Source organism: Epinephelus moara, chromosome 4 (genome assembly GCF_006386435.1).
Source record: "Epinephelus moara isolate mb chromosome 4, YSFRI_EMoa_1.0, whole genome shotgun sequence".
In the NCBI taxonomy this organism is placed as follows: Eukaryota; Metazoa; Chordata; class Actinopteri; order Perciformes; family Serranidae; genus Epinephelus; species Epinephelus moara.
The window spans coordinates 18,375,613-18,403,227 of record NC_065509.1 but is presented as its reverse complement, the minus strand read 5'-3'; the positions used below and the strand labels follow the sequence as shown (position 1 = coordinate 18,403,227).

The following is a 27,615-nucleotide window of genomic DNA, read 5'->3' as shown; positions in this document are numbered from 1 at the left end:
GCACTTTTTTTAATTTAATGTACATTTTCATGTCAATTTTATTATAAATTATTTTATTTTATTTTATTGTTCTGTATTTACATACTCTATATTTCATACTCTTATTCTTACTTCTTATATTTCTCTATTCTTTACATCGTAGCAACTGTAACGATTCACAGTTTTCCCTCAAGGATCAATGAAGTGTTTCTGATTTAGATTCTGATTCTGAGTAGCTCCATAATTTCAACTATTCTATCAGCGGTGGTGAAATGTAATTAAGTAGACTACTTTACTGTCATTATAATTACTTATTTAAGCAGAAACTTGAGGTACTTATACTTTGCTACAGTTTTTGTCTTATGCTACTTTATGCTGCACTATACTTCAGAGGGACATATTGTACTTTTGACTTTTTATTTATTTGACAGCTACAGTGACTCATCACTATCAACATTAAGATATCTGAAAACTTGTGATTGACATTCCTCACTATTTTTCAAACCAAAAAAGTCAATCGATAAACTGACAAAATAATCAGAAGATTAATCCATACTGAAAGCAATCACTGGCTGCAGTCTGATACAAATAGTTCAAATTGAGCTCCACCTCAGTTAACTATTGCATGAGTAATACTAATGCTATCTTATAGTATAAAACAGTCACAAGGGACATTTTCTGCATTTACTTTTAATAGGCTAATTTAAGTACATTTTCCTGATTTTAGCTGGGCCATAGGTTACTTTACCAAAGTAGTCTAACATTTTCCATGCAGGACTTTTTCTTGTAATAGAATACTTTAACAGTGTGGTATTAATACTTATTGAAGGAACTGTGTATTAGACAGAAATCAACCAGCATTTGGCGGCAGCTATATGGACATCAATTTAATGTGTCTCTATGTTTTTACTTTTGTTATTTATTCAATAATACATGAGGCAAAACAAACAAATGTTAGAACAAAACAAAATGCCTAGAGAAGAGAAAAGCATTCTCGAAAAATATCTGTATGGAAGTGAAGGTAATAAATGATAAGTAAATAAATAAATAAATAAATGATCTTCATATTGAACTTTTAACATGCAATGTGAGCAGATACATAGCGTAAACAGAATCACACACACGCATAGGCCTACAAATGAAGCACTGAGAAAACAAAACTAAAAACAGTACCAAACAGAACAAGACAACAAAAGCAAACTTAACATAAATGACAGTGAAAAATAAAGACTTGAGTGACTTGTGACAAAAGATTCAATTGATTTTGAAGATAGTGCATACATTAATTTTTATGATAGCCTTTTTGTTTTGTAAGGAAGAAATATTGTGAAGTATTGTTCCATTTTTTTTTCACAAATACAATGGATTGAGGGTTTTGTGTCTGTAAATTTGTGAATGTGAAATGTGGCAAGACGTTAAATTAGATTAAAAAGAAAAACTAAATGAGTATCTTTGTCACAGTAAGCGTAGCGCCTAAAAATATTCTATAGCTAGTAAATAGTAAAATGAATGTTGTCAACTATAAATTTAATATCTTTCCACAGCACATATTTAAAATCACAAGACCAAAATAAATGGGAGCAAGTTTCAGGATGTAATTCACAGGAAGAGATTTTCATCTTGCATCTACGTCACTCTTTAACTTTTTAAAGAAATGTTTTATTGGATACAATCTGTAGATCAAATTCACATCTGTCCCACTTCTCCTCTCTGAGTCGTTGGTCTGACGCAAATAGGGGCGTGGTCTCTGAGCTCGGAGGCGGACGTAATCACTTTGTGCTCCATGATTGGTTTAAAGTATGGCGTTCTTTTACGTATCTTCAACACCATTGGCTTATCTCAAACGTCACCTTTGTGCTGAGCCTGTGCTCGACCAATCATAAAGCACTTGTCACTCAGCTGATTCAAGTCGTGGTTCGTGCGCGGAGTTTAGTTGCACGCGCTGACTGCAGGTAAATAGAATAGAGAATAGAGTGTCGCGTGCAGCTTATGTAGAAAGTTGACTCCTTAACTCTTCGTTACGTACTATTTCAGCTGTAAGGAGAAATATTTTCAGCCTGATACTTTCGCTCACCTGTTGGTCACCTTTCACTCATAATGGCCACGCGCGTGCGACCGGTGAGTTGAGACATCTTCATGGTGCTTAAACACGATGCTAATGCTATTTGTTAGCTTGAAATGTATAAGTAAAAGCTTTCTGCGTGTCTCACAGAGTAGTAAACGGTGTGCAGTTGTCGGGGGCTCTGGTTTCCTGGGCAGACACTTAGTGGAGAAGCTGCTGGAGCGAGGATACACTGTGTGTGTGTTTGACATCCGTCAGAGCTACGAGCTGCCTGGTGTCACCTTCCACCAGGGAGACCTCTGCGACAAACAGGTGAGACTACTCCTCTCAGTCTGGACCGTCACGACCAAACACCTTGATGCTGAATGACCAGGCCTGTGCATTTAAAGGACTTGACGCTGCTCTGGCAGGAAACTGTTCAAATACATGTTATTTTAGAGACCTGAAGCACTCGCAGTTGACTTGCACTTTGCCACTCAGCACCTGAGACTTGCCCCAGAGGTCCTCTGACCTGGACCACTTGTCAATAGCTGAGAGATATGTCTGTCACATTCTGCTCCAGGCTCTGCTGCCAGCTATGAAGGATGTGTCCCTGGTCTTCCACTGTGCCTCCCCAGCCCCTGCCAGCGATGACCGCGGGCTGTTTAAGAGGGTCAACATTCAGGGCACACGCACAGTCATCGAGGCCTGCATGGAGGCTGGAGTACAGGTAAGGCAGTGGTGGGAGGCAGAGAGGGAATGGAAGCTGGGCTTTTCTTTTTGTATATGCCCATGGTTTACTGTTTAAGGATGAAAGATGTAATTGAAGTGATTCAACTGGTCCTTTTTTTGGCAGAAACTGGTCCTGACAAGCAGTGCCAGTGTGGTGTTTGAAGGGACAGACGTTAAGAATGGGAGAGAAGATCTACCATATGCCAAGAAGCCCATCGACTATTACACAGAGACCAAAATTGAGCAAGAAAAGGTAGGAAAGTGGTATGTTTAAAATTGGTTTCATCAGTGTAGCCCGGTTTGAAATGGAGGCTCTAAATGGCACATAGCTATAGTTTTGAGTGTCTGTGTTAGCTCTGTGATACTAGCAAAAGTTAAGCTTCTCTTGATTTAAATAGGTAGTGAAAAGGTTATTTTAGTGAATCAATGGTTTAAAGGGACAGCGTGTAAGATTTACGGGGATCTAGTGCCATCTAGAGGTGAGGATTGCAGATTGCAACCAGCTGAAACTTCTCCTGGTTAGAATTCCTTCAGTGTTCATGGTTCAGGAGCTTTTTTACTGAGAGCCAAATTATCTGCAGAGGTGTCTTCTTCTCCCAAACAAAGGGACCAGTGATTTTAAACTGGCAAAAACACTGAATAAAGCAGTTTCACGTTGTAGTGGCTGATTCAATATACCAAAATTCCTAGGCCAATTAGTCTGTGAGATGTCTCGCTTTTATGAGATCCACAGTACTCAGGGAGGGAAAAAGTTGAACAAGGTTTATTAAGACTACAGAAAAGAAACAAAATGACAGGCCAAGTCCTTCCAGAATTACATCCTGTATGGTCCACCACTGACTCGATGTACTATTTCTATATATTCTCACGTATTACCCGTTATTATACTTCAACACTGCATAACAGGGTCAAAAACATATTGTGATCCAAACCAACACAGACTTCATGTCGTCTTTTACACATAACGTCGTCCACATTCTCCTTTTGTCATGCGCACTAAACTGCCTTACGGCACCATACCTGGCGTAAATAACTTGTGCCTGTATTCTAACACATACACAAAGTAAATATAACCATAACCTTAGTATAGTCCACTACCATAAACTATTTAAATTATACAGAAACAATTTTCCAAACTTAATAATAGCAGAACCTATATGATTTGTCATATCAACACAGAAGTCTTTACCAAATATGAATATGTGCTTAAGTGGCTCTTACACACATTACAAATCAGTGTTTCTCTGATGCTGTTCAGCTCGACGGAGATGGTCACCTGCTGATGTGTGCTCGTCTAGTTCCTCTGATAACTTAAGATCCAGGAGCCGTTTTCACAAAGCTTCTTAGCGCTAAGAGTTATGATAAAATTCTCAGAATGTCTCCTTAAAGTTAAGAGTAGGTCCTTGTAAAGATAAAAGTTTTTCACAAAGCAATTTAGACCCTAAAAGAGCTCCTAAGGTGAAAAACTGTTAGGAGCAGGGGGGAGGACTTTTGAGAGGTTTAAGAGTTTCTTAAGCAGAGGGAAAAAATGTGGAAACACAAATGAGTTGGAGAAATACTCTTCAAATGCTGGATGACAGTGAGTTAATGAAATGCTACAGATTAGATTGTGCATGAAGAATATTTGTGGTTGACCTCACTAGGGATACGCACACATCTCCCACCCAATGCTATAACATCAGAAATAAAATTATATCAATAGTACATTTAAAAAAACTAGGAAAATGCAACAGTGCAGCAGTGATGACTTGGGTCTATCTAAACCTCCAATCAGCAGAGTGATCACACTAACAATGACAACACTTTCACAGTCAGCAGTTCATTTAATTTCCACTGGGTGTCCACACCATGCAGTCTCACAAAGGGATGTGTCTCTGACAACCAATCACACCTGTTAAAAGAATGCATCATACCTAGCATTGGGGTCAACTGCACCTCCTCACTAAGGTGAAAGTTTCTGTCCCTTTCTTGCTCAGAGTTGCTGTGAGAACTTTTCTGTTTGTGAATACGGCCTCAGGTGTTCAGGAGGTTTTTGACTGTAAGCCGAATGATCCGCAGAGGTCTCTTTCTCTCCAAAAAAAAATGGGCCCGGTGATTTAAACCAGCAAAAACACCAAATAAATCAGTTTCATGTTTTAAAATCTGTGTTTTTCCAACATTCTCGTTCTGGGCTACTGTAGAAACATAGTGGTGCAACAAGGCAATCTCAATATACGAGGGCCCACTCCCTCTGTAGATATAAATGGCTCCTTCTAAGGAAATGAAAACACAATTCTTAATCTTAAAAATGTATTTATTATGTTGTATTCCATTTCTGCCAGTATATCATCCTAAATCCTTCAAACTAATAGTTTTTGGAAATCCTCCTTCCTCAAGATGAGATCAGTATAAAATTTCATTTTCTACACTTATTTATTTTTATTTTTATTATCATCATGCAACAACATCACCTCCAGCAGCAGTGAGTACAGCTTTCCATGACTTTTTCTGTTCTTCGCATGCCATCTGCTCTGTGCCCTTCACAATTAGTTTCGCCCACGAGAGAGAAGAAGGCAGATGATCACACTGTTTTACAGCATGCAGAGTTGAATATTTCATCATGTCTTTGTGTTTCAGCTGGTCCTCCAGGCTTGTAACAAGGAGAAGGGTTTCCTCACAGTTGCCATCCGGCCTCATGGCATCTTTGGCCCTCGGGATCCACAGCTGGTACCCATCCTGGTGGACACAGCTCGCAGGGGCAAGATGAAGTTCATCATCGGGTAGGTCATAGGGCTTTAACAGTCGGTGCCAATGAAACTAGTTTAATCTGCATTTCATATTTAAGAGTGACAAAGAGAGTGTTAGTGCTCTTCCAAACCTGAACTGTAATGTAGAGGCTCAATTTGGCTTCCTAAATATAAATACACAGCGTCATACAAGGTGCAGTGTGTAAACTTGCAAAGCTGACGTAATTTATCAACCACCTGGGAGGCAACAACAGCATGAGTTTTCAAAGGTTGCTGCAACTGCTGCTGACTTCTTTGACCTGAATACACTTCTCATCAGATGTGCATGTTTTCATGTTCTTACACTTTAGTCAAAAATATTAGATTCTGGAATTTAATTATCTCTAAAACCTACTTATCCACTCTCACTCACTCACCGGCTCACCCACGACTCCCCTGCCACTTGACAAGTTGAAATTAGTATGGAGGCAGTGGCTCAGCCCATAGACTGCTGTACCGGTGTGCTAAATGATTAAGTGCTTTAATTCTTGGGTTTTTTAGTGCTTATCGGTATGTTTCTGTAGTTGATACTCTGTCTTTCTTTCCTGCAGTGACGGGACCAATCTGGTGGATTTCACCTTTGTGGAGAATGTAGTTCATGGTCACATCCTGGCTGCTGAGCGCCTGAGGCTGGACTCCCCCATATGTGGAAAAGTGAGTGAGAATAAAATCTAAAACAGAGCCGGTGTCATTTATTCTGTCTGTGAAATCATGTTGCCAGTCACACACCTAGTTATCTGAGATCTGAGTTTTCATTTGTGAATGCTTTGCAAACTGAATTTCAAGTTAATACATCTTGTATCCTCTGCTTCCCAATCAGCCGTATCACATCACCAATGACGAGCCGGTTAGATTCTGGGACTTCATGTCTGAGGTGTTGGTGGGTCTGGGATACGCAGCTCCTCGCTACCACCTCCCCTACACTCTTGTGTACGGACTGGCCCTGCTCCTCTGGCTGCTGGCCCTGATCCTGCGCCCTCTGTTGTCCTTTAAACCCACCTTTACACCAATGAGAGTGGCTCTGGCTGGAACCCACCACTACTACAGCTGTGACCGCGCCAAGCAGGACCTGGGCTACAAACCGCTGGTCAGTCTGAAGGATGGGATAGCACGCACAGTGCAGAGCTACCCTCACCTCAGACAAGGGGCTTGATGATAGAACTGAAGGTGAAGACTGTACAGGTGCACTCACTGAGATTAAAGTGATCAGGTCATCCTGAATGGACAATTCAAAACGAGGAACAGACATATCTTTATTCAAACCTTGTAGCATTTTTGTGCTTTTTTTTAACACTTATGTGCCACTCTCACCAGCAGATGGCAGCAAACGGTTCTGGTTTTGGTCAACACACTGCAGTCTGGTCTTGTCTTAAGCTTTAAAGCACTTGATAAACAGTGAAACCCCATGTTTATGACAACATAAATATACTGATCTTACACTGTGAAACCTGCAAAGACTTACAGATATACTTGTTCCATTTTCATGTGTTTCACCAGTGTGCTGTGCAAACACTGAGATGCTGCTGTTTATGTCAAAACACATAAATACATTCCACTAAACTATGATTCTCATGACATTACTGATGTGAAAATAACTGTATAAAGTGACATCATATGGTCAAAAGTATGTGGACAGGGATGTGGTTTTTGGTCTGGGGCGGTTTTATTAAGTTTGGGATACGCTTCTTGGTTTGAATTAAGCTACATACGCTGACACTGTAGACAATAATGTGCTTCCAACTTATAGCAACAGTTTAGGATTGGCCTTTTCTTGTTACAACAGAATAATACCCATGTGCACAACGCCACATGCGTAAAGAAATTGTTTTCTGGGCTTTGTGTGGAAGAAATTTCCTGCCCTGTACAAAGCCCTGACCTCATCCACATCCAACAGCTTTCGGGTGAATAAGAATAGCGACTACGAGGCAGGCCTTTTCACCAGTGGAGGCTGCAACACATAGCAGTATATTACTGCCCAAAGTTTAGAGTGTATGTTCACATTTTTTTCAAGTCTGACCTAAAACATTACAATATGTACATGGAAACAGTTTTTGACTGCTGTACTTGTTTCTCCTGTCCATACTGGCCATGAAAAGGTCACTTCCTTATGAGATTCCAATGCAGAAATGGGGCACAAACCACAGTCTTTGATATATGAAAAAAGCATTTCAAAGTTCATCCAAGGCTAATACCTGGGCTTTAGCAGAATGAGACCAATAGGTATCTTCCAAACCTACTGTGTACATGCACACAATTCCCTAGCTGTGAAACTGTCCCTCTGTCATAGCTAAAACAAGGAAACACTCCTAAAAACACTGAATGATACCCACTTGATATGACAAAATCAGATCACTGATGTCTCATGTTAGCTTAGGCTAAACTAAAGAAGGCATTTTCCACACAACATGAACTATCAATAATATCGAAAGGGTGGGTGATTACAGCGATCAATATCCATTTCAGTGTGTACATCGGAGTAGTGTGTGTCCACATACTTATGGCCATATAATGTATTTCCGTATGTGCATAATTCACACACAGTTTGCAGATGTTCCGGTTTTACCTTCTTTCTGATACTGAAGTATCTCTGGAATTAGATACTATATATCATCAGGATGGCATGAGTTTCTATGAGTTGCGCAAACTGTTAAAATACTATTCATGGGCTGTCATCAAATACAATAATGGGATGGGCTATGAAAATGCATCATGAAATATAATTACCCTTCTAGTTCCACATGCTGTCTGTCATTTTGTTGATGACAAAGTTGTAAAACTGACGAGCTTGTAAACAGCAGATTGTCTCTTTTTCACAGTATTCATGTCGAATGTATAAATCAGCTGTCACAAAGATTGGGCCTTTTCTAGGTGAAGCATTTTTGTCATTCCGTGTCTTGGTGTGGTGACTACAAGGTGGGGGTTAAGTTGAGATACTTTGCATTCTCGTTTTAATTCTGCGCCAGCAGCACCTTAATGATTCAATGCTTGAGTCAGCGTCACCGAGCAAGGCTGTCTGACTGGTTTCTTGTTCAGGGGAAAGAGGGAGAAGGATCCAGCAGGTAGATAATAGACTCGAGCGTTTACACTCGCCAGTGTGCTCACCAGAGTGAAACTTTGGCTCTCAGACTTGCTAATTTCCTCTTCCACCCCCTCCCTCTGATAGTTGCAAAATCTATTCACACCCTTTTTCTGATTTGAAAAGACTTCGTAAATGTATGCACAGCATGTGTGAGATTGCTTTTTGTGCTGAAACAATGGTTGGCTGATCTCCGTGTTGTGTGTGTGAGTGCATACTGTGGCCAGTTGTTCAGAAAGTGCTTTTTGTTGCAATTTGTTGAAGAAATTGTTGGACAATTGCAGGAGCATAGACTCATCATTTTTTTGTCGTTCACTTATACAAACATAGACACAGTCACTCACATTGATCAAACATTTTGTTTGACAACTGGTGGATTTTCCTGCCTTCCTACCTAGAACATACACTGAACAATGTATCTCTAAGTCATAATTGACTTTTACAGGACTGATTATGAAAGAAATTAGATTTTCAAAGTGCTGGTTTCAGTTTTCTTTGTACATAAACAAAAGAAAGTGTTTTTGTTTCAAATATAAAATTAGAATTCAATACATACCAAATAAGATTAGCTTTTATGTTATTTTTATTGACATGTGGGCCACTGTTTCTGTTTGTTATCTCAGTTCAGTCGTGTGTGTTGTTCTTGATCTCATTATAATGATGTGTGTGCTTCCTGGGTTTTCCTACCCACTGAGCATGAGAGGAGTGTTCCCACAGGAGATGTTGCTGCGATTCACTTCTTTTATGTTTGCCATGCTGTGCACCTTGTCGTCGTCGCCCTCTTCCCTTTGCCTCGCTCGTCCCTGGAATTGATTGTCAGCCACCTGTACGACAGGTATGTGCTTGCCGACTCCCATGAACAAAGCGTGAGATGAAGTAAACAAGATTGAGTTCTTAGCAACCTCTGCTACGCATGCACACACACACACACACACACACACACACACACACACACACACAGAAAAGGATAGACAAACACACTGCTCCACCCCACACCTACCTTCCTTGACTGGCTGGGCTTGTCAGTGCTCACGCCCGTACCTGTTCACTAGCACAGGGAGCAAGACACCTGTCAGACAAACTTTCCCTCTGCACACACTGGTCACAGACTCCACTCAGCCGGGTGAACGTGTCTCTGCTGGATATAAGTGAAAGCAGGTAAGTACTCTGGCTGGCAGGTGTATAATTAACATGATTCAAAGTATCTGTGTAGATTCTGAATGTAGAGCGTTCAATAATCAGCAGCTGTAAGAAGCCAAAACTGTAAAAGCAGTGCATTACGTTACATAAACTGTTTGTTGAAATATTCAGCAGGTGATTATCAGTGTTTGCTCTCTCATATTTTCTGGGTGTTTCCCTGTCATGATTACCTGTCAGTGGAGTTGTCTCTCCCGCTCCTTGCTTGTCTTATACGCTATTGCTCTTCATCAATCATTTATCCAGTGTGGACGGATGTGCTAAACCCAGGATAAATATGCTTTCTGAGCCCTCGGTGTGTTTGTTCTGTCACCAACGCTGAGGATAATATCCTCAAGAGATATTGTGGAGTTCATTCAGAGCCTCGGGAGTTTCACAAGTTCTATTTGCATTCTGAATTTGGCTTGAACATTTTGCATAAGCAGCAGTCCGTGTCTGTGTTGATAAGGGAACGCTCGTTGATGTTTTATTAGTATTTTCCTTTTCTTCCTTAGCACCCCGGGGAGGTGGGTGTGCCTCTGAGCAGGTCATTTTTGACTGTAAATAACTCAGAGGTCAACTTATTTGGATATGTGTGAAAGGAAGCAATATTTACCCAATCACACCAATCATTCCGTGCGAGTTTAGTTTGTGTCTAAACACAAAGGATCAGATACATAAATGTGTGGGAGTCCATTCATATTTAGGTAACAGCAGTATTTTTTTTTGGGAAAGTGGTAGGACAGGATCAGCTACATGTCTAAAGGATGAGCCCGAGGAATGCTTAACAGAGCACATGTTCTTCAGTGGGAGGGAACATGGCGTGGGAAGGACCATTTTGAAACTGGACCGTGTCACATTACACTGGTTCCCAAGCTGGGGCTCCCAACCCGAGCTTCATGGGGTCATGAGGCCTTCTTGATTTTAAATGTTGTTAAAAAATCTCTTATAAAAATACAGAATAAAAACTTTTCATTTTGTTAATTTCTGTTTTCCTTAACCTCATTTAACCACGAGAATCCCATTGATTTAAGAACCTCTTTTTCAAGGGAGATCTCGCCAAGACATACGGCAAACAAAGCACATAGTTACACAGAGAAAACACAAATTACACAAAAAAGAGACTAGTAAAAAGGAAGTAAAGCAAAAGAAACTAACACCTCAAATGAAATTGTTATTTTTAAAGTTTAGATTGTTATTCAAGATAAAAAATTCTCATAGAATCTTCCAGGATAAGGGCGCAGTGAAGACCTGACCCCAAGTTTTAATCAGCCTTCCGTCTCTGCTAAAAAGCCGTGTCTTTCATCAGAAAAGCACCAAGTTAAAACAACCAAATAGATAATAGAACAATGTCTAAGCATCGATGACAAGAAAGAACCAAATTTGTCACAAAAAAAACCCTGTCAAGTGTGCATGATTGATAAGAATAAAAGTAAAAAATACATATTACAAAGAAGTGTATAAGAAAACTCATCTCTGCTGCAGTGTTCACAGTAATAATGTGCCTAAAACCCATCCAAATTGCTTGTTTTACACAAACTTCCTGCAGTTATTGCGTTCACTCTTTGGCTTAATCGCACGGTTTATTAGTTGCTGTTATTGTCATGCATTGAATATAATATGAAGCATCCAAAACATGTGTCGCTTAGTCAGGGGTCGTCAGTTCACTCAGTGACAGAAAATGGCCCCCCTCAGGAAAAAGGTTGGCTACCACTGTCATAATAAATTGCAATTTGCTGGAAATTGCACGCTTACTTTTAACACAATCTCCGTCTCGATGTGGCTCCAATGTGTTTTTCAGGTGGTCTGTAAAGATAACAGAACAAGGAAGACAGAAAATCCTCGAGAACAAGCATGTCGAAAGGTGAGCAGGCTGACTGATGTGATCTGAATGTGAGATGACTTGTTTCCTCCAATAAAAGCAGAGTGCATCCAAGGGTGTGTCTGCGCGCCCGGCTGATGACTCTGTAAATTCTGATCTTCTCGTTATTGCCCTGATTTAATGCAAAACACAAGTGGTTGATTATGTGTCGGCCCAAAGGGGACTGAATATCTCGCATGCCATCAAGCAGGCGGTGATTAAGATGTCATTATGATGCAGCCCACAGTGTGTATAATGTCTCAGATGGTGTGTGGGTATGTGACGTGCACGTGTATGTGTCTCAGAGGGGGACAAAGAAAGTGTGTTTCGTACCACCAAAGTGAGGACCAGGCTGAGGGATGATGGCAGCTGGTTGCAGCGGCATAGCAGTGATGAGAATGCTAAAACCAGCGAGGAGAAGCCATGGTAAGCAAAATGTTTAAATCATGTTCTGTCTAATATCCATTACTCAGTCACTTGAACAGACAAAACTGAGTTCCTGTGAACCCACGCAGGCTAGCAGAAGTGAGGGCCCGCCGAGAGAACGGAGCCCCCATTGAGACCAGTCCGGTGTCGTCACCTACAAAATCCACTCCGCCACCCACCAAGCCTGTCCCTGAAAGGTAAACACAGGTTTCTTATGTTGGAGTTATCTACTGAGCACTTGGAGAGCTTCCAGAAAACATGATTGTGCTGATAACGCCTCTCTGTTTTGAATTTAGAGCACCATCATCAGGATACTTGATCAGGTAAGACTACTTGCACATTTAAATGTCCATTTTGAAAGTAGCAGAAGTGAGGACTTGAGTCACATCACTTGGACTCCTGTCGCACACATTTGATGACTTTAGACTCGACTTGACAAAAAAAGACTTGAAACTGGGCTTGAACTTTAACACCAGTGACTCGTTACTTCACCTGGGCCTGAGCCTTATGGCTTGAAAACACTTGATACCTCCCTCCAAACCCAAAGATTTAAAAGTACGTTATATAAAGAGTGCCATGAATCAATTAATTTCCCTTCATTTCCTGAATCAGCTAACATAAAGTCAAAACTTAATCCCCCAGATCCATGAGAAGTTGACTCCACATTTAGGTGATATACAAAATGTGCAGGTCAAAAATTGGAGATGGAGACGCAACAACTTCCAACAATCTGGTTTTAATCATTCATCATTTTCCGTAACCCATTATCCCCTTGGGGGTTGCGGGGGGGCTGGAGCCTATCTCAGCTGACATTGGGCGAGAGGCGGGGTACACCCTGTACACCCAGGTCACCAGACTATCGCAGGGCTGACACACAGAGACAGACAACCACTCACACTTACGGCCAATTTAGAGTCACCCATTAACCTATCCCCAACCTTCATGTCCTTGGACATTGGGAGGAAGACGGAGTACCCGGAGAAAACCCACGCTGACACGCAGAGAACATCCAAAAATTTGTCTCTGTTGTTAAAATGGCATTACATTTGGTGAAGAGCGTACTATGACTTGTTTAGGACTCAAAACTCAAAGTTTAGGACTTGAATTAGAACCTGTCAGTCTTCACTTGGGACCTAAATCAAAAGTAGATGTAAAGATGTCTGAGCATTGTAAAACACGCCACATGGGGCTTTTTGTCATTGAACTAATAAGTTATATTGACAATGTTTTTTGTTTCTTTTTCAGAGGTGTTTTTACTAAAATGGACAAGCCTGCATCTCCCACAACAACTAATGGCATTAGGTAAGGGCGTCTCTTACTGGAATAAGCCGAGTTAATAGTGTGACAAGATGTTACCACATTAAGGTGATCTGTTTTTTTTTTCAGTGGAACAACAACAACACAATTCACCAAAAAACCTTCAGAGAGCTACAAGAAAATGTGAGCGCACACAAATCACATTCCCAGTAGACGTCTGGCGGCTGAGTGAGAATGTATTTTCATGAGGTGTGTGTTTGCGCTTCTGTTCCTCAGAGCCCCCTACACTGTGAGGCCCACTTCAGAGAACCAGGACGGCCAGCTTAGCAACGAGGAGCAGGAGAAACGGTAAGACTCTGCTCACGCTAAAAGAACGCCATCCAATTTGAACTCGTATGCCCCCGGAAAAGAGATTACATTAACATCATAATGACTCATTTCGCAGGACGGAGGCAGCCAGCAGTGTTCTGAAGAAATCTGCAGTCAGGCAACGGTCTTATGTGCTTTCTGCTGCTAAGAAATATGAGTATGTATGTCTTATGTCACTCTGCCAGTGCTAATCTTAACACTGAACCTGCCTCTGGAATTCTTAAATCATAAAAGAAGTGTTACATATTTTAAAAACTTACTACACGTTGAGAAATTGTGCTTTTCACTCACATGGGATTAAAAATATTGAGCATTTTATGACAACTGTCTTTCAGGTCTAAAGAACCTGACACCTCATTGGTCAACAACAGCGTATCATTCGTGGCTAAAAGGTAAACACTCCCTTTAATATTCATCCAAGCCGAAAGAAAAACCTGTGAGTCCGAGTATGTGATCAAACGTTACTCCGCCTGTTTCTATGTGTGTGCACGCCCAACTGCACATATGCATTCATGCGTATATGCACATGTGCTTGGCTACAAATATGCAGGGTGGAGATTTCTGATGATGATGAGAGTGCTCCGACTCCAGCACCTGCCAGCACTCTGCCCCCCTCCCCGGTCGTCCCAGTCACATCTGTTGCCTCAGCGCCTGAGCCCAGACCACAGGAAATGTAAGCCCTGAGCCATGTTTCTCCTTACAGCGCAACAAGTGCTTCCAATTTCTGTCAGTTTCATTCATTACCTGTGTGGTTCGCAGAGCTGACACCAGTGTTAAGACAGCTGTGGATGTTGCCGTTAATGAGCCAGTGGCACCAAAGGTGGAGGAGGTCGCCCCAGAGCCTGTGAAGGAAGACCCTCCTCCAGCGTCTGTTACTGTTAAAGATCCGTTTGAAGACATGATACCAGGGTGCACCAAGGTGGCCACTCCTCTCCCCGAACTCAAGCCTGAGTTAGTTCAAGCAGTCTATACAGAGCCAGAACCGGAGGATTCAAACGTTCCTGGGCAAGCTGACATGCCTCTGGTTGATCTCACCCCAGTGTCACCAACCCCACTATCACCCACTCCAGCAACCCCGCCCCCAGTCCCAGCTGTCCCAGAATCCCCTGCCCCACTGTTTCCTGTGTCTCTTGCGCCTGTGTCACCTGTCCGAATGTCTGCTGTAACAGAGATCACAGTGAAGACTGAACCTGAACCAGAACCTGAACCTGAACCAGAACCAGCATCAAATCCGTTTCCACAGCCACGGTGAGATTCCCACTAACCAAAATCAGTGCTACCCCATATCATAAAATAGAATCAGTAGTGGAAACTAACTAATTAAATTAACTAAACTACAAGTTTAAGGAACTTGTACCATCCTATTATAAACTATTTTATACTTATACTTATTTTACAGCTTGAGTTACTGGTACCTTCATATTTTAATTAAGATATTGGATACAAAGATCAGCTGAATCGATCAACTTAAAGGTCCAGTGTGTAGGATATAGTGGCATCTACAGGGAGGTTGCAGAACTGAAGCTTCTCCTGTGTGCCAAGCGTGTAGGAGAACTACTGTTGGTTGATGCTAAAAATGCACCCTATCTTAAGCCAGTGTTTGGTTTGTCCATTCTGGGCTACCGTAGTAACAACTAGGGGTCGGGGAAAAAATCGATACAGCATAGTATTGCGATATTTTTGTGTGGCAATATCGTATCGTTTCACAACCACCAAGTATTGACACCAAGTAATAATACAGTTGGTGGCTTTTTCAGTCCACTGGATACATTTTGCTGCAAAAAAATGACTGACATGAGATGAACCGACTACTTCACTCGATAAAACTGTTGATGGTGACAAAGTTTTTCTTTGGGGATATAATTTACAGTTGAAAAAAGGTTATAAATTGCATCACAATATATTTTAGCGCAATACTCAGCATATCGCAACATGTTTAAAATCGCAATAATATTGTATCGTGACATAAGTATCGCGATAATATCGTATCGCGAAGCCTCTGGTGAGTCCCACCCCTAGTAACAAAATGGCGGACTCCATGGAAGACCCGCTCCGTATGCAGATATAAACAGCTCGTTTTAATGTAACGTAAACAGGACTCTTATTTTCAGGTGATTATAAACTAATTAAAACATGGTTATGAATATTATATACCGTTTCTGACAATAGATGCCCCTAAATTCTTCACACTGGAACTTAAAATATTAAAAATATTTTGTGCGTTGTTATAGATTAAACTACCAAACATTTTATTAGCAGCTAAACTTTGCTTCGCCTCGACCAAATATGACCAATGCAGTCTGTTTTTTTTGGTAATTAAATTTCAGGTACAGCTACATTTCCTTAAGTAAAGGATCTGAACACATCCACTACTGCAGTGTGTTAACATCAGTATGACATAATCCCATCACTGTGATAATGAGCCTCAAACATCTGCCCAGCTATGTTTAATAATAGCATAAATGAATATTCTAATTCTTAGGCAAATCTTTGAATGTGCTCTCAGGTGCTTTTCTTTGTGTATGTCCGTGTCGTGTTTGCTCTAATTCTTCTCACATATGTGACTGAAGGCAGCCCTGGAATGTCATGTGTTTGCTCTCCATCTATTTCCACAGCTCCGGTGTTGACACGCTCACCACCTTGTCCGACACTCTCATTTCTTTCGACACAAGTTCAACCAGGTACTGGAAAAAGAAAAAGATGAAAGCGGCAGAAAGCAATATGAAAAAAAAAAATAGATTCTCATGTTAGTGCCTCCAGCCTCAACAGCCATCTGATAATAACAGTTTATTTCCTCTCCAGCTTTAAGGATGATGAGCCAGTGCTGGCAAAGGAAGAAGGAGGCTCAGCGGACGTTAATGCCACAGAGGACAGGTAAAAAAACAAAAAAACAAAACAACTTCCTCATTCATGTCATAGCAGGGTTGGCAACAACAATAAAAGGCTAACTGCCACTACGTTCACTTCAGAGCAATCATAAAAAACCCACATCCCAGTTTCAGGTGCCTGAAACTGCCTCACACAAGAGGGTGTCCCAAATTAAACTTGATTAAATGTGGTACTTAGACATGTAATATAGAGATGTGTGTGTACGTGCCAGAGCAGGTGCACTGATGCTTGTTTTCTCTGACTGTCTGCAGTGATGAAGAGAAGCCAACTCCAGAAATCAGCAGCTGTACAGGAGAAATAGACGATCTCCTGGATTTAACTAATGGGTTTGTTCAAATATTACATGTTTGCTGTTTGTGCAATTAAGCGCACATCACATTGGAAAGTTTACCCACAAGGTGGCACTGTTGGACTTCTAATGATCCCCCCCCCTCTCCTCTCCCTAACCTGTCTGAAATCTCCTCTGAATCCTAAATCCCCATTTGTTCATCACCTTCTCCACTTCCTCTTCTTCTTATCCTTCCGCCTCCGCAGTCCAGAGGAGTCAGCAGAGCCTGTTCCCGCCAGCCCAGGACGCTGGAGTCAGTTTCTGCTTAGCGGACTAGACGGGTAATAGGAAGAGCTCTTTCCCACCCAAGCCCCAAATACAGAAGTTATGTGCAGAATTATCCTTTCATCAGTAGAAAATCGATAGCTCCCTTGTCAGTAGCAAGCAGAGGCATTACCTTAACTTACCTTGCCAGAGTTGGATACACAGTTTCAAGGGAGCTTGCGCACAAACTCTGCTCTGTATTTGACTTCTGTGTTTGATGTCTTTAGTGAGTCAGACCCAGAAAAGACCAGTGGCTCCCTGAATCTCCTGGCTGATGATATCATTCCAATCAACACAGAGGCACGCAGGTGAGACAGAGACAGATGTGTGATGGCCTGTGCTCCCCATCCCTCCCTCCTTGTGTACCATTCATTCTTATCCCTGCAGATGAAGGGGGTCAAGCGTCCCAGCTCCCTAAGGTGTAAGATTTTTAATAAACCCCATCCGCTTCAAGTTTGATCCATAAATCAGGGCTCCTCCACTTCCAGCGTTCTATTTTAACCCCTGCTCCATGTAAGATAGAAACAAAGTCACAGATTCCTGAAGCGACTGAGTAATACTTTGAAACGGAAAGCCACGTCTTATCTGCGGCGCGACTGGAAATAGAAGAGAATGTTCTGTACTGATTAGTATTGCGGCTTTGTTTTGTCTCCGCCAGCCTCAGCACCCAGCGAGAGGAGGAGAAACAGACAGATGAGACAGCCGAAGGAACACAAAGGTAGAAGGAGATGACAGGCTTCTCTTAAACAATTATCTATCTATGCAGAGCTGTTCCCGCTAAGAAATGCATTCTATCCAGATATGCCTTGTAATGATTTATACTAACTCTGCCTGCAACTGTGCTGTGTCTCTCTGCCCGCCAGCCCCACAGAGACAGTCACTATAACCACCAAAACTGTGATCATTACTGACAAACGGTACGAGGAACGCACACACACAGAAAAAAAACCTCAGTTCTGTACTATATTCAGATGGTTTTCATGCTCGTTAAATAGTTCAGTGGGTTTCAAGGTTTTCTAATGGACTGGCAATGTAAATAGTGTATGAGGGGAACCACGCTTACCTTTACTTGCCCTCTTTTTCCTTCCCATCATGCTATTCATCTGTACCACCCTCCTCATGCAGCCAAGAGGACAGTGCAGCCCCGTGGAGCTCACGTGTGACAACCACAGTCACTGAATCAAGGTAGTGGTTTATTTACTGCTGTGTCACATGTGGGCTGGTGCTTTAAAGATATACTATGCAGGATTGAATGTATAGACTCATACAGAAGCAATCCCTTTTTTTCATCACTAGAAGTGTTTGGCGGTGTATTTTTCTCCTTATTGTCTGTGTTTGGGATCTTTATGGGTGTGTAACCCCACAGCGATCAGTTGAGGTCGGGTGCCAAATTGTGAGCAGCAAGCATCCAGGAGACAAAACGTAAATATAGCAAGGTGACACGTCAAATTAGAGTGAATCTGGGGTTTGCGTTTACTCTCACTTTAGCTGTCGAGAGACAATCCTGCATGGTATACCTTTAAGATGTCTGTTTTGAAGTGTACGCAATATGTATGTAAATGAGTTTTTTTTTAAAACACTCAGGGAAAACATCGGCTTAAAAGATCCAATTATAAAGTCGGCAAATTAATTTTAATGCTAAAATCAGTTGTTTTTGAAAGAATTTCTGGTTGGGAAAAAAACTGAAAACAGGTTTGATCATAATAATGATGTGTTTAGTCTTTAGAAGTTGGTATAGACTGGATTCAGAGTTCATTTTAGGTAAGGAAAAACAGAAATGTACTGATTTTGCCATTCGGCAGAAGAATAGTCTTTCCATTTGTCAAAGACATCCAGATTCTGATTTTGATTGAGTTTGGCCCCGGGTTCCACTGTGTTTCTGTTTACCATTCAAACTGCATTAAATCTTTCCATTATGAGTCAATGTGATCAGAATTCCTCCGACACAAGATGGGCCATGCTGACAATTGAGAGTGAAATCAGTGTGAAATTGTTTTTCAGCTCGGCTGATCCGTTTGATCCATATCCGTTAGGGACCACATCCTCTAACAGGTAATCATATTGGTTTGGAGCTGTGACTGTTTTCCAGCCAGCCAGATAGCATCTCGGCATGCATAATGCAGCAGTTTCTGATTATGAGCCACTTTCCTCTATTGCAGCTCCTCTGACCTGCTGCAGCCCCTCTCTGATACTTCCATCAACAGGTACGGCAGTGACAATGCAAATACCCCCTTTTCTATATCGTAACCTGTTTGTAGCACCAACACTAACATGTTACTACATAATATCACAGTTGCTAAGCTGCTTCGGTTTTGTCGGTTATTGCAATAATTAAAACACAATCAGCAGCAGCTATCACACCAGACTGAGCACTGTGGCTACACCATATTCATACACCAATGATGATTTAATTTTTTTCATTCTTTTTTTTTTTTCCAGTGCGCCACCTACTTTCCTGGAGAGCAACGATCCAAGTCCAGAGACCAAGTAAGTTGCATTCATCCAACACCTTCTCTGCAATCAGGCTGACTTTCTAAGTAAATTGGGGTGCACCTAACAATAATTTTCTTTATCATTTTACTTTTTATTTATTTATTTATCTTTAATTAATTTATCACTCTTTTAGTCTATGAAATTGAGTAAAAAAAAAAAGACGTTTTTTTTGCTTGATAAATGACCGAAAGTATTAATTGTTCAACAAAATGGCTACTTTTTGTTTTCTGTTCTGGTCCACTTATTGATTAATCAACCAATCTTGAAACTAAACTTTCAACTAAATAAACTTTCTTTATATTCAGTGTGACAGTGACATGTTTCCTGGGTGCACCTTTAGCTACTTCACCCACATAATGATCATTTGCTCACCCCATGTTATGCTGAATTCCAGAAGAAAACTTTTTTTCACATGCCTCCCGTGAACATTGAATCCAATCCTGTTTAACAGCAGCAAACTATATAAAAACATGACTTGACAAACTCTCAAACAACTTGTGCAGTATAATTCAAGTCTCATTTATTCAGTTGTATGCTCAGTACATGCATTTTTTTTTAGAATAGTAAGCTTTTAGTAAAAATGCATGTGTTTGGGAAGTACTGAGTGTATGACTGGATAAATGAGACTTGGATTATACTGTGCGTGTTGTGTGAGAGTTTGTAAACAGATGTTTTGATATAGTTTTGCTGTGTTTAAACGCGGCCCCCATTTACTTTAATTCATTTAGAATTTTCTCCGTTTTGGGATTCTTCTTTCCACATGGAGGTATGCAAGAAAAACAATGTTTTTTTCACAAATTCAACACAACATAAGGTGTATAATTGATATACAAATGATCACTTTGTGGGTGAAGTATTCCTTTAAAGTATGTCTTGGGGATATTATGGCTTTATTAGAGAATTAACAGGCTTGAACTGGGGACATAGTTCACCGTCAGTGCTTTAAGCCTCCAGGCCCATTTGATTCAATTTTAATGTTTTACTTTAATGTTTTCTTCCCCTTTTGTGTGTGCGTTTATTTGACAGTAGCAGCAGCAGTAATGCCTTGGAGTCCCTCGCAGACAATGTCAACCCTATCAGCTCTGACACTACAAGGTATTAAACCTAGTTTAGTGCATAATTGTGTTATGGATGTATGAAAGAGAGAAGATGGCAAAGGAAGACTGTGGACCTGCAGAAATGACTCTCTCAAACCGCACACATTAGCGTCTGATATGCTTGATCTGTCATAACGTCTACATCGTCTCTCTCTCCAGTCTCATCCCTCAGCGGTCATGGGCACGCACATGGGAAACCAGCACACCTCAGCAGGCGAACACAGAAGAGAGGTGATGACACACTTTGATTTACTCTTACACTTCCACACAACGCGGCCCACTATGTTTCATTCATCTACATGCACCCGTCCATGTCCATTATTGCTAAAAGCCTTTCAATGTATGTCCCCTCTCAGCCAAGAAGCTGCACCGGGAGGCCAAACTGTAGATCAAGAGACGCTGGTCATGTTTGAGAGAAAGTAAGTCATCTTTTTATTAAAAGCCCTGTGTGCGTATCTGCTCCTTTTATTCCCATAACCTCCTTCCCTTTCACTACGGTGAAGGCTTTTGCAGCATCTACTCATTGAGCCAGAAAACATTGTGCACTGGTGCTGATGAAAATAGGTCAGATATACTGTACATTTATTACAACTTCTCCTCGCAGTGGCCATAAACGGATCCCCTTTCGGCCTTTTTCTTTTTACAATATGAAGAGTGTGAATTTGTCATCTGCCATGCTGCAATGTCATGCCTTTGTTTGTGCTCAAGGTCCACTGAGAATGACTCCCCGTGGGACAGGTGGACATCACCCACAGTCTATACTATCACTACTACCAGAGGAGAGGAAGAGGAGGAGGAGGAAGAGGAGGAGGAAAGGTATTTCCACTGTGGCTGGGCTCATTAAATGCATATTAAACCACTTTATTTTTCACAATTTCAGCGGGATGTCATTATAGCATCTTAAAATTCAGTGCCTGTCAACCATTTAATTGAAAGCAAGCTAAATACAAGTTGAAACTTCCTCACGGCTCAGTCTGAGAATAATCAACTCCTTCTCAACTTGTTATTTTTTCACTCTCGCACTGTCACTTCTTCACCTGTACTGCCAGACTTATTACAATGTAGGACTGTCCTCTTGTTTTGTAGCTCCAGGGATACACAGACAGAGACAGTCACCACCATCACCACTGTCAGGTTTGAAATTCTTAAAACTCGCCTCTTATGATCAAAAACTAGGGAGATTACAAGGAGCTGGGAGCGTGAGAGGCATGTAGGCGATGTTTAAGATTACAATGCATGGGGAGGAGGGCTCAGAGTGAGGCGATGCTGCAGTACAATGGAAAAAGAGACCACACCTGGTCAATAGATCCCGACCCCTCTGGAGCTGAGAGTCAGAGAGATCAGCCTCATACACTTATAATAACTGCAGAGTTCTTGCTCACTGGATAGAGTCCAGCTTATTGACTGCTACAGCCTACACTCAAAATCTAATACACTTTTCTTGACTTTCCAGAGAGATACACAATGAGCCACAGCCTGCTATGGATCGGTAAATTTATGATCTTTACGTCAGCCACAGCATAATGCAGGAATACTTTCTCCAGAGTGTTATTTTCTACTATGTGGTCTGTTGGTTTTCTTACTTTTGCAAAGACACTCTCCTTAAACCGGAGCATTTTGTCTTTTATTTTAAGCTACGATGTGGCACTGGATGGAAATTTCAAGAATGCTTGACTTGCAAAATAGCCATTAGTGTATGAATTACTCACCGTGTAACCTTGAATTTGTAAAGGTTTTTCTCACACGCTTACATGGTGAACAGAGGATCCAAAAAAGGCCAGTATTCTTCATGAATTTTAGGAAACACAGACATTTATCAACCAAAAAACTCTCACACAAATCATGCAGTAAAATCCAAGTCTCGTTTATCCAGTGCTGAGCATACAACTGGATAAATGAGACTTGGATTATACTGCACAAGCTGTGTTAGAGTGTAACAGATGTTTTTATATAGTTTTGCTGTTGTGGTCCCAGTTTACTTCCAGTCATGAAGAATGTTCACCTTTTTTGGGTTCTCTGTTCCCCGTGGAGGCATGTGTGAAAAATTTTTCTCCAGGAATTCAACCCAATAATATTCCTTTAAATGTACCTGTCGTTCTGTGAGTGGAATAAATGTTTAATTTAAGGATATGTGTTAAAAACAAACACACGCCATCTTGTTTTACACATTCACCCACTGGACCTGCTCCTGTCTCTGTGTTTGTAACACAGCCGTCTTAGTTAGGGGTGAGAGATTTAGGCCAAACCCCGTGGGAATGCAGCTGTATCCGCTTAATGCCGCATCCTGGATCGAACGTTACCTGCAACTCCCGCGCGGTCCCCGTGTAGACAGACTCCTGCCTCAACTCTATTACTGCAGTTAAATGACAAGATCTGCTCTCCCATTGTCTTTCAATTTGCCCTCATTTCCTTCCCTCTAATTATCAGTCTCCAGATGTCAGATTAATGATGTGTATTAGAGATGTCCTTTTGTCAAATCACAGCCTGTTAAACAGCATGTCATTAACAAGCAATGGCAGAAAATGATTACCTCCTGAGTTACATTTGACAGATGTGGAGTCCTTCTGTATAACCCATCACACTATTGTCGTCAGTTAGTGAAAGATGACACTAACGCTGCCTCACTCTGTCTCCAGTTGTGAAAGCTATTCCAGGCCTGTGACTGTAGAAGACCAGCGTGTCCACACACCAGAACCTGAGGCCAAAAAGTGAGTGTTTTTTAAAATTTTTACAAACTAGCTGTTTAAATTAAAGTGATGGCTAATATTTTAACTATGCATCTTAACTTAATCGTGCTTTAATCTGCTCTAGGGGGTTTGTGTACCTGAAGGAGTATGTCAGTGCATCAGAGCTGGCCTCACATAATGCCAAAGACAATATTGACAGGTGGGACCAATATATTATTTACACAATCAAATAATATTGATGAAAAGAAAACACTGCTCTTATGAGGTGTGCTCTTTTTTCCCACAGTGGCTCAGATTATTTGACATCAAGCTCCACCAGTTACTCTTACAGCATCCCCTCCCCTTACTCCAGGTAATAACACAACTCCCTACATTACTATTAAACCAACTATAAACCTTTCTCCCTTCACTTTGCATGACACTTCAACTGCTTTCACCAATTACACATCAGCTGACAGTTCATCTGTATCTGTTTTCCCTTCAACTCCTTTCAGTGCTTATGAGACGTAACACCTCAAATCCTTCAGGTCCTGAGGTCTTAACGTTTGAAATTTTCACCTCTCTACAGTCCCACAAGACCCTTCAACCGAGATTTTTCAGGTTTATACTTGCACCGGCACTGAGGTCTTTCAGGACCTCCACTTCTGACACTTCCAGCTCAATTTATCACTGACACTTAGGCCCCGTGTCCACAAAAGTGTTTTTTTCCCCAGCTGGAAACGCCAGGCGCTCCTTAGTAAACACCCTGCTGGGAGCGTTTTAGAGCTCCGTGGAGGCGCAGCGTTTTTTTTCAGCGGAGACGATTTGATTGTGTCTGGTTGCTATGATATGGAATATCAGCAGAAGTAAAAATGTCGACACAAGGTAGAGAACTCTCTCTAAAGGGAAGGCTGAAGCAAGTAAGGAGAGGGAGCGGACCTGCAAGTATATGTGGGTTAATGAGAGGAAACGTGTATTAATTATGCTAAATGGTAAATTGACTGCACTTTTCTAGTCTTCCAACCACTCAATGTGCTTTTATACTACATGTCACATTCACACACACACACACACACACACACAGGTGCCACCAGTGGCCATTCACATGCACTCACACACCAATTGAGCAGCAACTGGGAGCACTTCTGGGTTCAGTATCTTGCCCATGGATGCTTCAACATGTGGACTGGAGGAACAGGGGATTGAACCGCTAATCTTCCAATTAGGACGACCTGCTCTACCTGCTCTACCTCTGAGCTACATACACCCCTGTGATGGTTGGTCTTTGTGGTTTTGTCCCACCCCTCCTCCATTGTGACTGGATGTCTGGGTAAAAAGTGACAGTGACTAGTGCAACATTTTACCAGAAGCTTAACATTTTTCAACTCTTGGCGCTCAGAAAAAAAATGTCAAACATGCAGGGCTCAGTGTAAAATAGCCGCTCAGTGACTTGTCATGCTGCTGGCATTTGTAGCATACTGTACTTATGCGGCACTCCCATTGCAAATCTTTTTAGAAAATGCTGCCCTCAGGAAAAAATGCCTCGGTGGACACAGCCCATGAGAGTGACATTTCAGCTCCTTTCAGCATATTCACTTCAACCCAAAAACTTTCACTTCAGCTGAAACTTCAAACTCTTTTAGCACTTCAATTTTAATTGTCATTCCACTACTTTCAGTATTTGTGTTGCAACTTTAATTTAGCTATTTCAAATGATTCAACTTGGTGGCATAAGGAAGTTATGATGGGCCCTGGTGGACGCTAGATACTGGTTATTGTATCGTCTCGTTACATGATTGAACTGATACATCAACATGCATATCACCCAGCATTTATCACTGCATATCCGTATATAACAAAAATACCAGAATAGGTCTTTGAATAGGTTTTAGTTAGTTCATTGTTTTTATAGTTTAAATAAAATAAGCAAATAATTTTGGTGTTGGACTATTTTATCAATATGCCTTTCCAAGGGCATATCTAGCAAATGGCACTGTTTTTAATTTAGCACAAGTTCCTTTTTGAACAGATGTATTTTAGAGATTGCAATCTGAATCACTGGCAAGGGCCCATCCTCTGCCCAACACCATTGGAGGGCCCGCTCCCCACCCAACAGACCCCAATGCCATCTGCACTGTCTGTATTTACGCCCTTGATTCAACTGCAAATTTTCAGCAGTGAGCACATGTAAATCTTCTTCGCAAATTTTTTCCTTCTCTTGTTGCTCTGGTTTCTGTTGTGGGTCAGATTATTTGACAGCGAGCTCTGTCAGTTTCTCTCACAGCAGCCCCTCCACTTACTCCCATTAACAACACAATTCCCTAAACCTGTTTTAAAACCACCTATAAGCATAAGCCTTTTCTTCCCCTGCCGTGTTATTTCCAGTTCTTACGAAACTAGATATGTGTAAGCAGCAGGGCAGAAATTCCACCAAGCCTGCTCATTAGGAGGCTAAGCGGGGACATCAAAGGATTATTTACACTTATTAAGTTCCCTCGCACAGGACAGGGAGGTTATTTTACCAGACAGAGCTGCAGTTGCATGAGAGCTGCTCGAGTCAGTGGCCAAACTAACTTGTCTCAATCGCTGTGTCTCCCCAGCAGGTCGCTGTCATCCACCTGTACATACTGCGGGGAGCTGGTGGGCAATGATGCCAAGATCTCCATCGAGCACCTCAATATCAACTGCCATCCCACCTGCTTCAAGGTACTCCATCCGTCTGCTCAGATACATTTCAGCTGAAGATACAATTTGGTATTTATTGGACCATAAATAGTCCTTGACAGGGCTGACCTGGAGGAAGTGAGCTTTTGTTTCCCTGAAAAATAGTTTGACATTTTGGCAAACATTTGCTTTTTGGATAGAGTTACATGAAAAGATCGATACCACTCTGATGTCTGCACGGTAAATACGACGTTACAGCCGGCAGCTAGTTCAGGGTGTCTGCAGGTTCTTAAAAAGTCTCAAAATATCGGGCCTTAAGTCATTAAATGGTCTTAATTTTGAATTTAATTGTCACAAACGTTTTAGCTAATTTCATATATCCATCTTTTAATTTCTTCTGATCAAAATGAGTCAAACTCTTTTGAGTCAAAGTCCACATTTCTAACCCTAAACTTCATACGGTCTTTTTACCTTATACTTGCACCTACCTGTTGAACCTAACTCACTCTAATAACCATATTCCTACATCAAACCTACCTCTGCATGGGACCACATATCACTACTTACCTTTATACTTACCTGCAATTCTTGGATAAGAAAACATTTGTCCAGAAATCAGATTTAAATTTGATTAAAAATCATATTGAAAAGCTCTTAAAAAGCATTAAATTTAAGCGTACAATACTTGTAGACACTCAGCGTTAAGATTGGAAATGTCCATGTTTGAGAATCTGATTATCATCTAATGCTTAAAAAAAGCTTTGATATTACATTAGATCCTGGTTGTTCAGTCTTCACACAAAAAAAAAGAGAATAAACAGAACAGTGTTTCTCCTTTTCATGTCTTTATGCTAAGCTAAACTAACGAGCTGTAATGTCAAGCCTTGGAAAAGCAGCAAATAAGTGCATTTCCAAAATGTCAAACTACTCATTTAAGATGTGTAATAACTAAGTGTTCAGATACAAATTATATTTAGTACTGCATGTTGCCAGTATATGAATCAAGGATCAGTCAATTGGGTTTTTAAGGCTGCAGCAGTTTTGCATACTGTCTGTTACGGAGCAGGATGTTATTATGAGAGAATTTCAAGGATAAAAAACAAAGCTCTTCACTGTATTGTCTCATAATTACATTTCCTTATAACATTCTCTCCATTTTTTCAGTGCGAGATGTGTCGTAAGCCAATGGGAGACCTTCTCGACAGCATGTTCCTACACGGTGGGAAAGTCCACTGCGAGACCTGCTACTCCAGAGCCTTGGACTGATTATCGAAGCTCTTCAGCAGCCTCTTATCCTCGTCCCCTTCCCTTCATGTTCATTTGCATATAAAGTGAGAACTGCTCTTTCACAAAGTTTGGCCCGTGTTGGGTCTGAACTCAGGAGTTATGTGGTTTAGGGTGATCAAAGAGGACGTTATAGTGAACAATACGACCAGTACATGTTGATTCTTACTTTAAATTTCTAATTTCTCATGTTATACGAGCTTGTGTTGTTGTTGTTGTTTTTTTCCTGGTGGTGAAATCTGTATCTG

The 27,615-nt window shown here is 41.2% G+C and overlaps 2 protein-coding genes across 4 annotated transcripts; both read left to right on the top strand.

Annotated features, from left to right (window-relative positions):
- The first annotated feature begins 1,891 nt into the window (after positions 1–1,891).
- On the top strand, positions 1,892–7,144 carry nsdhl (NAD(P) dependent steroid dehydrogenase-like). The gene is made up of 7 exons (XM_050041552.1): positions 1,892–2,097; positions 2,192–2,353; positions 2,604–2,750; positions 2,877–3,005; positions 5,369–5,511; positions 6,069–6,171; positions 6,338–7,144. The coding sequence occupies exons 1-7, from the start codon at positions 2,077–2,079 to the stop codon at positions 6,668–6,670; spliced, it is 1,038 nt and encodes a 345-aa protein (XP_049897509.1). The 5' UTR covers positions 1,892–2,076; the 3' UTR covers positions 6,671–7,144.
- Positions 7,145–9,583: 2,439 nt separating this feature from the next.
- Positions 9,584–27,577, top strand: znf185 (zinc finger protein 185 with LIM domain). Of its 3 annotated transcripts, none has more exons than XM_050041546.1 (33): positions 9,584–9,751; positions 11,571–11,633; positions 11,936–12,056; positions 12,146–12,253; positions 12,353–12,379; positions 13,302–13,358; positions 13,443–13,496; positions 13,590–13,661; positions 13,759–13,839; positions 14,018–14,074; positions 14,233–14,355; positions 14,442–14,930; positions 16,298–16,363; positions 16,485–16,556; positions 16,823–16,897; positions 17,106–17,180; positions 17,391–17,471; positions 17,822–17,881; positions 18,027–18,080; positions 18,289–18,348; positions 19,165–19,215; positions 19,323–19,367; positions 19,603–19,650; positions 20,683–20,751; positions 20,913–20,984; positions 21,110–21,172; positions 21,462–21,569; positions 21,840–21,887; positions 23,390–23,461; positions 23,565–23,639; positions 23,727–23,792; positions 26,023–26,125; positions 27,248–27,577. In XM_050041546.1, the coding sequence occupies exons 2-33, from the start codon at positions 11,624–11,626 to the stop codon at positions 27,347–27,349; spliced, it is 2,664 nt and encodes an 887-aa protein (XP_049897503.1). In that variant the 5' UTR covers positions 9,584–9,751; positions 11,571–11,623; the 3' UTR covers positions 27,350–27,577. The 3 variants fall into 3 exon arrangements, with proteins under 3 accessions (XP_049897503.1, XP_049897504.1, XP_049897502.1); XM_050041547.1 differs by having other exon boundaries at positions 9,585–9,751; positions 20,686–20,751; positions 26,020–26,125; XM_050041545.1 differs by having other exon boundaries at positions 9,596–9,751; positions 26,020–26,125.
- Positions 27,578–27,615: the final 38 nt, after the last annotated feature.